The sequence below is a fragment of the Salmo salar genome, chromosome 03 (genome assembly GCF_965601325.2).
Source record: "Salmo salar chromosome 03, fSalSal1, whole genome shotgun sequence".
Taxonomy (NCBI): Eukaryota; Metazoa; Chordata; class Actinopteri; order Salmoniformes; family Salmonidae; genus Salmo; species Salmo salar.
Genome location: NC_138293.1, coordinates 27,953,372 through 27,966,945, shown reverse-complemented (window position 1 = coordinate 27,966,945; position 13,574 = coordinate 27,953,372). Strand labels below are relative to the sequence as shown.

The window sequence follows — 13,574 nt, the reverse complement described above, 5'->3', positions numbered from 1 at the left end:
ATTTCGTGACAAAAAAAAATCTAAATATTCCATTACCGTACTTCGAAGCATGTCAAACGCTGTTTAAAATCAATTTTTATGCGATTTTTCTCGTAAAATAGCGATAATATTCCAACCGGGCGACGTTATATTCATTCATAGACTGAAAGAAAAACATGGAGTCCTCTCGTGGACCCGCACTCCAGTGTCACTGTTCTCAGCCTGACCACTCACAAAAACTCCTGCTGTTTTTCGCCCAGAGACTGCAGAGACGTCATTCCACTTTCTGGCGCTTTCTGAGAGCCAATGGAAGGCTTAGAAATGTCACGTTACAGTAGAGATGCTGTTTTTTTGATAGAGATGCCCTAGAAGGATAACAAATTGTCAGACAGGGCACTTCCTGTATGGAATCTTCTCAGGTTTTGGCCTGCCATATGAGTTCTGTTATACTCACAGACACCATTCAAACAGTTTTAGAAACTTTAGAGTGTTTTCTATCCAAATCTACTAATTATATGCATATTCTCATTTCTGGGCAAGAGTAGTAACCAGTTTAAATCGGGTACGTTTTTTATCCGGCCGTGCAAATACTGCCCCCTAGCCCCAACAGGTTAAGGATGAGCTAGCTGCTCGGGAACTGCCTGTGGACCTCAACTGCCTTATCACCTTAACCATTAAAATTGATGGACGCCTAAGGGAACACAAGAGTGAGAGGTCCGGTCTCGGGCACACTCGTGCACCCGATATGGCGCGTTCACCTCGTATGGAATCCAGAAGTTTCCGAAGGCAGCTCTTTTGAGAGGAGTCGAAGCCACCCGAGCTCTCTCGTGAATCTACGACAGGTGAGTTGGATACCCCTGAGCCTATGCAGTTGGGAAGAACTAGGCTATCAGTTTGGGAGCGCTCACGGAGGATGAATAATAACTGTTGTCTGTACTGTGGAGGGGCAGAACATTTTATAGCTACCTGCCCTATTAGGAAACCCCTGTCTCTAGTGGGTACCAGTACTATGGTGAGTCAGTCTGGGAGTTCCATAATTCCGATCACCCGCACACCCCTTTTTTCTCTTGTGCTGTGGGGAGACCAGTCTAAGGCTCTCCGAGTGCCCATTGACTCTGGGGCTGATGAAAATCTTATGGATGCCCCGATAGCTTCGGAGCTTGGTATTCTCACTCAGCCTCTCTCTGTGCCCATGGATGTTAAGGCACTGGACGGCCGCTCTATAGGGGAAGTCACCCATAGTACTGTGCCCGTTCAATTACGGGTTTTTGGTAACCACAGTGAGACAAGGCAGTTCCTCCTTATTACATCTCCCCATGTTCCGGTTGTTTTGGGATTTTCCTGGCTTCAAAAACATTGATTGGATTGATTGGACCACAAGCTCCATCCTGGTTTGGAGCCCATTTTGCCATTCCCACTGCCTTCAAGCAGCACAGCCTTCCCTTACTCGTCTTCCTTAGGATGTTATCAAGACTGTGGATGTCTCTGCTATCCCCACAGAATACCATGACCTCCTAGAAGTGTTCAGTAAGGCACGTGCTACTTCCCTTCCCCCGCACCGTCCTTATGATTGTGCTATTGATCTTCTCCCAGGTACTACCCCACCTCGGGGTCGATTTGTATTCTCTGTCTGGACCAGAGACCAAAGCTATGGAGGAGTACATAGAGGAGTCTCTGGCCACTGGGGCTGTCCATCTGCATCTCCTGCCGGCGCAGGGTTTTTCTTTGTGGAGAAGAAGGACAAGACCCTGTATCCGTGCATTGACTTACCGGGGACTTAATGACATTACTGTCAAGAATCGTGACCCCCTACCTCTCCTCGGTGTTTGAACCTCTCCAGGGGGCTACCATATTTTCCAAGTTCGAAATGCCTACCACCTGGTTCGGATACGCGAGGGGGATGAGTGGAAGACAGCTTTCAACACAGCCAGTGGACATTATGTGTACCAGGTCATGCCATTTGGACTCACCAGGCTTTCCAGGCTTTGGTCAATGATGTGCTTCGGGACATGCTAAACCGGTTTGCGTTCGTGTACATTGACGACCTCGTGTTTTTTCCCCGATCTGAACAAAAACATGTTCTTCATGTCAGACAGGTCCTTCAGCGCCTCCTGGAGAACCAACTGTTCGTGAAAGCCGAGAAGTGTGAGTTCCACCACTCTACCATCACCTTTCTGGGATATGTCATTGTTGAGGGCAATGTTCAGATGGATCCTGGAAAGGTGAAAGCAGTGGTGGATTGGCCTCAACCAACGTCCAGGGTGCAGTTGCAACGGTTTCTTGGTTTTGCAAACTTCTACCGACGTTTCATTCGGGACTACAGCACCCTGGCGGCCCCCCTCTTGGCACTCACCTCTCCCAAGGTACTGTTCAAATGGTCTCCAACTGTCGACAAAGCCTTTGTGGACCTGAAGCATCGGTTCCCAACAGCACCCATCCGGACCCCTCGCATCAATTTGTGGTGGAAGTGGACGCTTCGGATGTTGGAGTGGGGGCCATCCTGTCCCAGCGATCTGCCCAGGACCAGAAGCTTCATCCCTGTGCCTTCCTGTCCCATCGTCTCAATCCTGCTGAAAGGAACTACAATGTTGGCAACCGAGAACTCCTGGCGGTGAAGATGGCATTAGAAGAGTGGAGGCACTGGCTGGAAGGGGCAGAACAGCCATTCCTGGTCTGGACCGACCATAACAACCTGGAATATCTCCGTACAACCAAGCGCCTCAACTCCAGGCAGGCCCGGTGGGCCCTCCTGTTCACCAGATTTAACTTCACCATCTCCTACCACCCAGGGTCAAAGAATGTGAAGCCTGACGCCCTCTTCCGCGTATACCACACCCTCGACCTCTGAAACCATTCTCCCTAGCTCATGCCTTGTGGCCACTGTGAATTGGGGTATTGAGAACCCACTACCTGGAGCTGTCAATTAGTCAGGGTGGAGTATGCCCGGAACACTCTTCCTAGTTCTGCCACAGGACTCTCCCCTTTCGAGTGCTCCATGGGGTATCAGCCTCCACTCTTCCGTGAACAAGAGCAGGAGGTCAGCATACCCTCGGCCCAGGTGTTTGTCCGCCGCTGTTGACGTACCTGGTGTCGTCGATGAGCGGAACCGTCGCCGGACCCCAGCTCCCCGCTACCGCATTGGGCTGAGGGTAGGGCTGTCCACAAGGTCCCTTCGGGGCCGTGTGGACCTGCTCCTTCGGATATAGTCCTACAAACTGTCCCCCTGTCCCCTTGTTTCATTGGTTTTCCCATCTCCAGAGTCCTGAGTTCCAATGCTGTCCATCTTGTGTTACCCCGTACACTCCATATTCACCCTACCTTCCATGTGTCTAAGATTAAGCCTATGTCTCACTGTTCTTTGTCTTCTGTCCCTAGGCCCCCCCCACCCCCCGTGTCTTTGATGACCATCCGGCCTACACGGTAAAATGTATTTTGGGGTGTTCGACCACAGGGCAGGGGTTTCCAGTACCTGTTTTGTTACAATATTTCTAGCCTGTCTATCTATGGGTAACATGTGTTATGCTCGACCCGCTCAGTTTTTCAACAAAACACCAGAAAATAGAAAATTGCCAAAAAGAGTAGAACCAGCTCACTTTTTCACTATGATTTGACTATTAGATATTCAATTCTCTTTAAATAAATATTAAAATATTTTAAAAGGAATACTGTAGTTTCAGCATATTACAATGACAGTTCAGTTCACAATGTTTACCTTAAAATGAGGAACAGGAAATAAATGACTTCACTTTAAATAATCTTCACAAATAACTTTGTAAAAGCAATAACTAGGGTTTTACAATGATGGTGAAAAGATTTTTAGTTTTTTAAGGTTAGTGGGTTAAAACCTTCCTAGAAGTCAGAGGGTGCACGGAGGGATATCAAAATGCCACATTTTGGCACTTTAGCAAGACTTTATTCATATTGAAAATCAGATTTATTGAATTATCCATGTGGTCTATATTAAAGGGCAATTCATTTAATATAAACAGGCTTAAAATTCAATATTGGTGCGCAATCTCTACTTGACCTATCGAAGGGATGCAAAAGGACTGCTTTTGTGGAATGACCCAGCACACGTTAAGTTTTGGATGTTGGTTGCAATGCTCTCGTCAGGTCCGTTTGTTTATTTGCCATATGCACATGAAAGACATGGAGTTTCTACTTGACCGATAATGTATCATGTTTGTGGTCATTTATTTTTGTAGTCATTTAGTTAAGTGCCTATACAAAGTCTACACCCCTCTTGAATTTCTTCAAATTGTATTATGTTACATAGTGGGATTAAAATGTTTTTAATTGTCATTTTTTGTCAATGATCTACACAAAATACTCTGATGTCAAAGTTGAAGACCTTGATTAAATACATGTTAGAAACACCTTTGGCAGCAATTACAGCTGTGAGTCTTCTTGGGTAAGTTTCTTATGAGCTTTAGATACCTGTATTGTCCATTATTATTTTCAAAAAATGTCAAGCTCTGTCAAGGTGTTGAGGGTCATGGCTAGACAGCAATTTTCAAGTCTTGCCATAGATTTTCAAGCATATTTAAGTCAAAACTGTAACTTGGCCACTCAGGAGCATTCTCTGTCTTCTTGGTAAGCAACTCCAGTGTAGATTTGGCTTTGTTTCCTAGGTTATTGTCCTGAATTCATCTCTTACACGGAACCCAAACCGGCTGTGTGCATGCGCCATCGTGCGCCATCGTGCATAAATGTATTTTGTCCCCCTACACCAAATGTGATCATGACACGCAGGATAAAATATCAAAACAAACTCTGAACCAATTATATTGGTTTGCTGTTGCTAGCTAATTTGTCCTGGGATATAAACATTAGGTTGTTATTTTATCTGAAATGCACAAGGTCCTCTACTCCGACAATTAATCCACACATAAAACGGTCAACCGAATCGTTTCTAGTCATCTCTCCTCCTTCCAGGCTTTTCATCTTTGAACTTATATGGTGATTGGCATCTAAACTTTCATAGTATTACCACGACATCCGGCAACACAGTTCGTCTTTCAATCACCCACGTGGGTATAACCAATTAGGAGATGGCACGTGGGTACCTGCTTCTATAAACCAATGAGGAGATGGGAGAGGCAGGACTTGCAGCACGATCTGAGTTAGAAATAGAAAGGACTTCTATTTTAGCCCTTGGCAACGCAGAAGCTCGTTGACGCGAGCGTGCAGTGTGGGTGCAATAATTGAATAACATAGATTTCTACATTTATTTTGCAACGCGAGCGGTGTAGTCAGGGTATTAGTGTCTGGTGTAAAGCAGACTGAAGCAGGTTTTCCTCTAGGATTTTGCCTGTGCTTAGCTCCATCCCATTTATTTTCACTGTCATTTAGGTCATTATTGAGTCACTACAATGTGGTTGATCCATCCTCAGTTTTCTTCCATCACAGCCATTGAACTCTGTAGCTGTTTTAAAATCCCCAATGGCCTCATGGTGACATTACTAAGCAGTTTCCCTCCTGTCCTGCAGCTCAGTTCAGAAGGATGACTGCATCTTTGATGTGTCTGGGTGGTTTAATACATCATCTACAGCACAATTATTAACTTGACCATGGTTAAAGATATATTCAATGTCTCATTTGTTATTGTTACCCATCTACCAATCACTGCCCTCCTTTGAGGCTTTCAAAAAGCTCCCTGGTCTTTGTTGAATCTGTGCTTGAAATGCAATACTTGACTCAGGGACCTTACAGATGTACAGTGGGGGGAAAAAGTATTTGATCCCCTGCTGATTTTGTATGTTTGCCCACTGACAAAGAAATTATCGGTCTATAATTTTAATGTTAGGTTCATTTGAACAGTGAGAGACAGAATAACAACAAAAAATATCAAGAAAAACGCATGTCAAAAATGTTATAAATTGATTTGCATTTTAATGAGGGAAATAAGTATTTGACCCCCTCTCAATCAGAAAGATTTCTGGCTCCCAGGTGTCTTTTATACAGGTAACCGGCTCGACAGGTTCCCGTACCCCAGCCGGCTCGACAGGTTCCGCGCCCCAGCCGGCTCGACAGGTTCCGCGCCCCAGCCGGCTCGACAGGTTCCGCGCCCCAGCCGGCTCGACAGGTTCCGCGCCCCAGCCGGCTCGACAGGTTCCCGAGCTTCAGCAGGGGTGACTGGTCCACTCCTGATCCCCGGGTTCGTCCCCTTTGTCGTCATCCTGCGGCTGGAGCTGCACGTATACTCCCTCTCTGGGCTCTAGGTCATCAGGCTGCTGATTATGCCGCACACCTGTCACCATCATCAAGCGTACCAGCGCCTCATGAGACTCACCTGGAATCCATCACCTCCTTGATTATCTTCCCTATATCTGTCACTCCCCTTGGTTCTTTCCTCAGGTGTTATTGACTCTGTTTCATGTCAGTGCATGGTGGTCCGTGTTTATATGTTTTGTTAATTTATTAAAACACTCACTCCCTGTACTTGTTTCCCGACTCTCAATGCACTTGTTACACATTAACTCATTTTTGACCAAGTGAGCAGTTACTGCCTTTTTCCTTGATAGGGCAGCACAGATGTCTCAAGTTTCGAGGGAGCGTGCAATTTGCATGCTGACTGCAGGAATGTCCACCACAGCTTTTACCAGAGAATTGAATGCAGCGTGACACATATCCTTCGCATAGAGGCTGTTGATTGTGGCCTGTGGAATGTTGTCCCACTTCTCTTAAATGGCTGTGCCAAGTTGCTGGATATTGTCGGGAACTGGAACACGCTGTCGCACGCATATATCCAGAGCATCCCAAACATGCTCAATGGGTGACATGTTTGAGTATGCAGGCCATGGAAGATCTGGGACATTTTCAGCTTCCAGGAATTGTGTACAGATCATTGCGATATGGGGCCATGCACTATCATGCTGAAACACGAGGTGATAGCAGCGGACGAATGGCACGACAATGGACCTTATGATCTCGTCACGGTATTTCTGTGCATTCAAATTGCCATCGATAAAATTAAATTGTGTTCGTTGTCCATAGCTTATTCCTGCCCACACCAAAAAACCCTCGCCACCATGGGGCACTCTGTTCACAATGTTGACATTAGCAAACCGCTCGCCCACACGATGCTATACCCGCTGTCTGTCATCTGCCAGGTACCGTTGAAACCAGGATTCATCTGTGAAGAGAACACTTCTCCAGCGTACCTGTGGCCAACGAAGGTGAGCATTTGCCCACCGAAGTCAGTTACAACGTCGAACTGCAGTCAGGTCAAGCCCCTGGTGAGGACGATGAGCATGCAGATGAGCTTCCCTGAGACGGTTTCTGACAGATTCTGCAAAAATTCTTCCGTTGTGCAAGCTCACAGTTTCATCAGCTGTCCGTGTTGCTGGTCTGAGACGATCCCGCAGGTGAAGAAGCCGGATTTGGAGGTCCTGGGCTGGCGTGATTACATGTGGTCTGCAGTTGTGAGGCTGGTTGGGACGTACTGCCAAATTGTCTAAAACGATATTGTAGATGGCATATGGTAAAGAAATGTATATTTAAATTCTCTGGCAACAGCTCTGGTGGACATTCCTGTAGTCAGCATGCCAATTGCACGAACGCTAAAAACTTGAGACATCTGTTGCATTGTGTTGTGTGACAAAACTGCAAATTCTAGAGTGGCCTTTTATTGTCCACAGCACAAGGTGCACCTGTGTAATGACCATGCTGTTTAATCAGCTTCTTGATATGCCACACCTGTTAGGTGGATAGATTATCTTGGCAAATGAGAATGCTCACTAACAGGGATATAAACACATTTCTGCACAGAATTTAAGAGAAATAAGCTTTTTGTGCGTATGGAACATTTCTGGGATCTTTAATTTCATCTCATGAAACACGGGACCAACACTTTACATGTTGTGTTCATATTTTTGGTCAGTATAAAACGGAACATAATTCATGATGGTTTTTATTTTATTTTAGTTCATTTTGGAGTCAAAGATAATAGTTTCAGCATAGTTTTAGTTTTTCAAACAGGTTTGTTCATTACAGTATTTGATTTCGGTTTACTACATTGGTTTTATTGATTCGTTTTCATTTTTTGTTTCAGTTTTTGTTTACTATAATAACCTTGGTCTGCTTACATACAGTATTGACTTTTCAATGAATGTGAAGTAAGCTGTCATACAATTTACACTTTGAAATGTCGGAGACGTTGAAATATTGTTGCTGGTATCATGATGATTTGAAACATGAAAGACTGACAATATTGCATTTATAGCTCTGAAAAATGTCACATTTTCTAGATGTGTTTTTGACAAGTATCTATCAGACCATGACACCTATAAATACGTAAGGCAGACAAATACTCCAGTAGTGAGATAGATCTCTTCACAGCGGCACAGTTTGCTCATTTTCCCCTCTGTCAATCGTCATTTACTTCATTGAAACACTGCTGACAAGTGTCATCATACCCCCTGTTGGGTCCAATTCCACCGAGACAAACGTCACATACCGACAACCGGTCTGTAATCACTCAACATCCTTTCTGATTGTTTAATCCACATCAATCACAGAGATCCAGGTTACCATCGAGTAATGAGATTTCACAGGGATTGTAATTGAGTGCTTTCCACTAACCAGGGGTCTCATCCTGGACCACCTTTCATTGGGAGAATCATTCTTTGATTTGATTTCCCAACCGACTCAATATATCTATATTGAAGGGAGCTGTCTGATTACATTTGTTCTCCATTCAGAGCATGTACTGAAGCTGTGGCGATGACATAGGGGAGCCCTGTCAATCATCGATCCACCTGTTCAGAGCAGATGCTCGGCCTGCAGGACTGGCAGAGAACCTCCGGAAGCTCAGAGAAGAATTTTGGAGGGGGGCCAAGTCTCATTAAAACAACTGCCATTGCCAAGCTCAAAAGAGAAATTCTAATGCATAACGGTACTCTAGAGTTTTGAGTGAAAAAGTATTTAAAATACAAAAGCTTACAAGGGGCTTAGTAAATCCATTTCTCTTGGCAGACTAATACTGTACCTTGTGAATATTAAAATGGGGGGGAAAATATTAAATAGGAAATGTTTTTACAGAATATTTTCTGTCTGTGTCTCTAATGAAGAGACACTGTTTCTTCAGAGCAACTGAATCATTGTAATAATACTGCTCAAATACTGTCAACTCATTGCACCAAAAGATGGCGTCAGTAAAGCTTGAAACCTGCCAGAGAAAAAGGGTCAGAAACAATAACAAATGGGGCCTGAAGCGATGGAAGCAGCTCAAAGATATTTCTGACCATTGATCTTTCCCAGCGGAAGGAAACTGCTCCCCCACTAGCTCAAAAATCATGCTTAAATGTCACTGGAAACCAATTTGATCTAACAATACCATTTCCAAACAGGGTTCCAACTGTGCTGGTGAACTTTAAGTTAATACTGACTTCCAGCCATTTCTAAAGCGCTAAAGTTTAATATCTGATGACAAAATGACAGAAGTATGGCCTGCAATCGATGAGATCAATGGCAGCCTTTATGGAGAGCCCTAGAAGTATTTTGGGAGTGTTGGTCTTCTAACATGTTCTCCGACTCTAAAGTACACACACACTGGTGCCCCAAAATTCAATCTACCATCTTGTTACAGTCCCCAAGAGCTGACTGTGGAGATTTACTAAGAACTGAATGTTGTTTTACAGTAGCTCTCATGGAACATGGCACGTGACACTTGCTTAGTGGCTGGTGGTTTGTTTTTTAGTAGGAACAAGAGATTCTTGTTTTGTGGTTGCAAGATAGACATGATCCTTTTTGACTTAGAGGAAAGTCTTAGTGGAAAGTCTAGGTCGATATCTACTGTGAATAAGCCTCACTAACACTGTCCAAACCACTGAATTTATACTGCATCTATACATTATATATTGTAATGGTAGTTTTTTTTGCAGATGTGGAGGTAGAGCTTTGATACTGAACTGCACACACATCCATAATACAGGTCTACAGGTAGTGTATATCGACCTGTTACTGAGTAGTAGTACACTCACCTTTTAGCTCCAGGCGGATGAAGTCAGCATTGCCAAGGTTCTCCAGAAAGACGCCATAAGAGGAGGAAGTCTTGAAATAGAAAGAGATGTCAGCACTGGTCTCCCCTTGGAAGGTAGGGAAGTGCAGGTATGATGCAGGCGTGTTGAAGGATGCTGCGTTCCAGTAGTTACCTGGGAAACAGAAAGGAAACAAGAATAACTCACATTGTGTTGCCTGTGTACATTACTGATTGGCATTCTAAGGTGTAGAAATGATAACAAACTCACCATCTCCTTGACAACGCAGTGGACCCACAGTCAACTTAGCCTCAGAGCCAGCACGGTTAGTGTCACCAACTACCACCTGACTCACAGGCAGATGGTCTTTATACACCAGGAGACCAGCGTCCTCTCTCCTAAAAAAATACATCACAAAACTATATGAAATACAGAGGAAAATGTTCACTACAAAAGGCACTACAGTAAGATTGTAGCACAAAGAAAATGTTACAATGTATTACTTGATACATTTCAGGATAACTAGATCTAGCTTACGTTTCCATACTGTAGCATTTCATCTCTAGTGTTGTTCAGAGTGGAGTCACTCACCACCGCGTTTGGTCAGCGTCACAGTTGCAGTAATACTTGGGATCGGTGCAGTTCCTCTCGATTCCACAGGCACACTTCTGGATTCCTGGTCCTGAACCACCCCAGTAATAATGCCTCTCATTGGCCCTGCCAACCCACCATGTGAATGGGGACCCAGCTGCAAAATAACAGCATGAATCAGTACAGAACATACCAAAACAACAAAATACTCAATACATAAGCATGATGCTACATTATTTGTGTATATCTAAACAAATGACCATAGTCTAAGCTGTTTCATTTACTCTTCTACTGGTATACAAATAATACAATGCTACCTTTGTTGATGTCAATCTTTCATGGCAAATAGCATTGAAGTTGAGATGGGTCTATTGATGCATATTGTATGAATACGTCAGATGCCATAAAACGGTTATGTACAAGCCTACAGTATGTATAGATCCTCATGTACAGCACAAGCGTTACCAGATGATCCGTTTCCCTCACTCCGTTTGACACTTTACTTTTTATTGATTGAGAGAAGCTATGTGGTCTATTAATCAGCTATTCACCCTGTTTCACCCGTGCACCAACAGCAGCACAGACAGATAGTCTTATTCAGCACTCCAGGTAATAAAAAATGACTCGCTCTAGGGAATGGGAAAATAACTGGTGTGAGGAATCACATCAAGTGGAAATGTCTGTTCTATAGATGGACAAACAAGATCATTTATCAAGGCAAACACTCCCCAGGGCATTTGTTCTTCTTCAACATCTCCACCATCCTTGTGTTGTGTACTGACTACTGCATCATCTCTAGAAACTTTTAAAAGTACTCTTGTGTTTTGCTGTTTACAATGTGAATTATGCGTTTGAATTATTTTCATATTTTTCAGAATAATCAGACAATGGTCATGTCTGCCATAACAATAAGCAGTGGGAAAACATTTAAAAAAAAATACAATGTTTACAGTAATTTTCAAAAGACAAGAAAGTGTTATTTAATTAGAGCCAAACGATTAGGCACTTTCCATCTTTTCATTGTTACTTATCAGCAGCACCTGGCAAAAATTGCCCTCCAGTGAATGACAAATAATAATTGAATGAAAAATAATAATAGGTTTGTAGTACATTATCAAAGGGGACGGTGAAACATTTATGCAGTGTTTACATCAATGGGGAAATAATATTGGAAGGATAATGCGTCTGTGGTTTTTAGCAGCTGGGGTGGTCTGTTCATCACACACGCCTTCCTAGATATCTCCCAAAATTGTTTCAGTAATAGCCAGGGGGACACATAGCACATAGTGAGGTGGTGAGGCTCCAGGGAAAGAACAAAGGCTGTTACACTGGTTGTTTCCTGCGAGGTACCTATGTTCCACACTGGTCCCCACATGCAGGGGGGAGAGTAGGATATGGAGTGGGATATGGAGAGAGAGAGAGGGAAGGGGGAAAGAGACAGAGAGACACAGAGACAGGGGGTTGGATGGAGAGAGAAGGCTGGATAGAGAGAGAGTGGAGCGAGATTGGGGGGAGCAGTGTGGACTAGTGCTGTGTATTCCCTGGATATAAAGTAATCAATAATTCAGGTTATTTATGGTGATGAGAGGGAGACGGGCTGAAGGCCGGGAGGCCAAGCGTCCCCCCGTTGAGTGAGAGGGGAGAGGCACACCAGCAAGGGGATAATGTCAGGTAGAGTAGGCTTCTATTCCTCAATACTGGTTGAATGGGCACCACTGGGGCCAACACAATAAGACTACCAAATGAGGGAGAAATAGTACAGCCAGACAGTCTTCTGACCAGGAATGTGTGACTCCTCATCTCTTTCAGCTCACTGATGCTGCCAACCAACACGCTCCCTTTCACCATGCTAAACAGCTGTCGAGCGGCGAGGTGTACAGAGCTCACCAGAACACGAATGATGTGTGGGTTTTATCTGTCAACATCTCCAGTCAGTCCGACTATTGTCTCAGATCCTAACACATCCAAAGGATTTGATGAAAACTTGTTATGCTGGTCATACAGTTGAAGTCGGAAGTTTACATACACTTAGGTTGGAGTCATTAAAACTAGTTTTTCAACCACTCCACAAATTTCTTGTTAACAAACTATAGTTTTGGCAAGTCGGTTAGGACATCTATTTTGTGCATGACACAAGTCCAACAATTGTTTACAGACAGATTATTTCACTTATAATTCACGGTATCGCAATTCCAGTGGGTCAGAAGTTTACATACACTAAGTTGACTGTGCCTTTAAACAGCTTGGAAAATTCCAGAAATTGATGTCATGCTTTAGAAGCTTCTGATAGGCTAATTGACATAATTTGAGTCAATTGGAGGTGTACCTGTGGATGTATTTCAAGGCCTACCTTCAAACTCAATGCCTCTTTGCTTGACATCATAGGAAAATCCAAAGAAATCAGCCAAGATCTCAGAAAAAAATTTGTAGACCTCCACAAGTCTGGTTCACGCCTGAAGGTACCACGTTCATCTGAACAAACAATAGTGCGCAAGTAAAAACACCATGGGACCACGCAGCCATCATACCGCTCAGGAAGGAGATGCGTTCTGTCTCCTAGAGATGAACATACTTTGGTGCAAAAAGTGAAAATCAATCCCAGAACAACAGCAAAGGACATTGTGAAGATGCTGGAGGAAACAGGAACAAAAGTATCTATATCCACAGTAAAACGAGTTCTATATCGACATAACCTGAAAGGCCGCTCAGCAAGGAAGAAGCCACTGCTCCAAAACCGCCATAAAAAAGCCAGATTACGGTTTGCAACTGCACATGGGGACAAAGATCGTACTTTTTGTAGAAATGTCCTCTGATCTGATGAAACAAAAATAGAACTGTTTGGCCATAATGACCATTGTTATGTTTGGAGGAAAAAGGAGGAGGCTTGCAAGCCGAAGAACACCATCCCAACCGTGAAGCACGGGGGTGGCAGCATCATGTTGTGGGGGTGCTTTGCTGCAGGAGGGACTGGTGCACTTCACAAAATAGATGGCATCATGAGGAGGGAAAATTATGTGGATATAT

The 13,574-nt window shown here is 44.0% G+C and overlaps 1 protein-coding gene across 1 annotated transcript in view; it reads right to left on the bottom strand.

Annotated features, from left to right (window-relative positions):
* The window catches only part of LOC106599303 (contactin-associated protein-like 2), a 61,524-nt gene that overhangs the window by 17,023 nt on the left and 30,927 nt on the right, over positions 1-13,574 (bottom strand). Inside the window, exons 15-17 of the mRNA XM_014190466.3 lie at positions 10,551-10,707; positions 10,230-10,357; positions 9,963-10,133 (exon numbers count right to left, since the gene is read on the bottom strand). Of these exons, the coding sequence (XP_014045941.1) occupies positions 9,963-10,133; positions 10,230-10,357; positions 10,551-10,707 (456 nt within the window). The remainder of the gene's footprint in view (positions 1-9,962; positions 10,134-10,229; positions 10,358-10,550; positions 10,708-13,574) is intronic.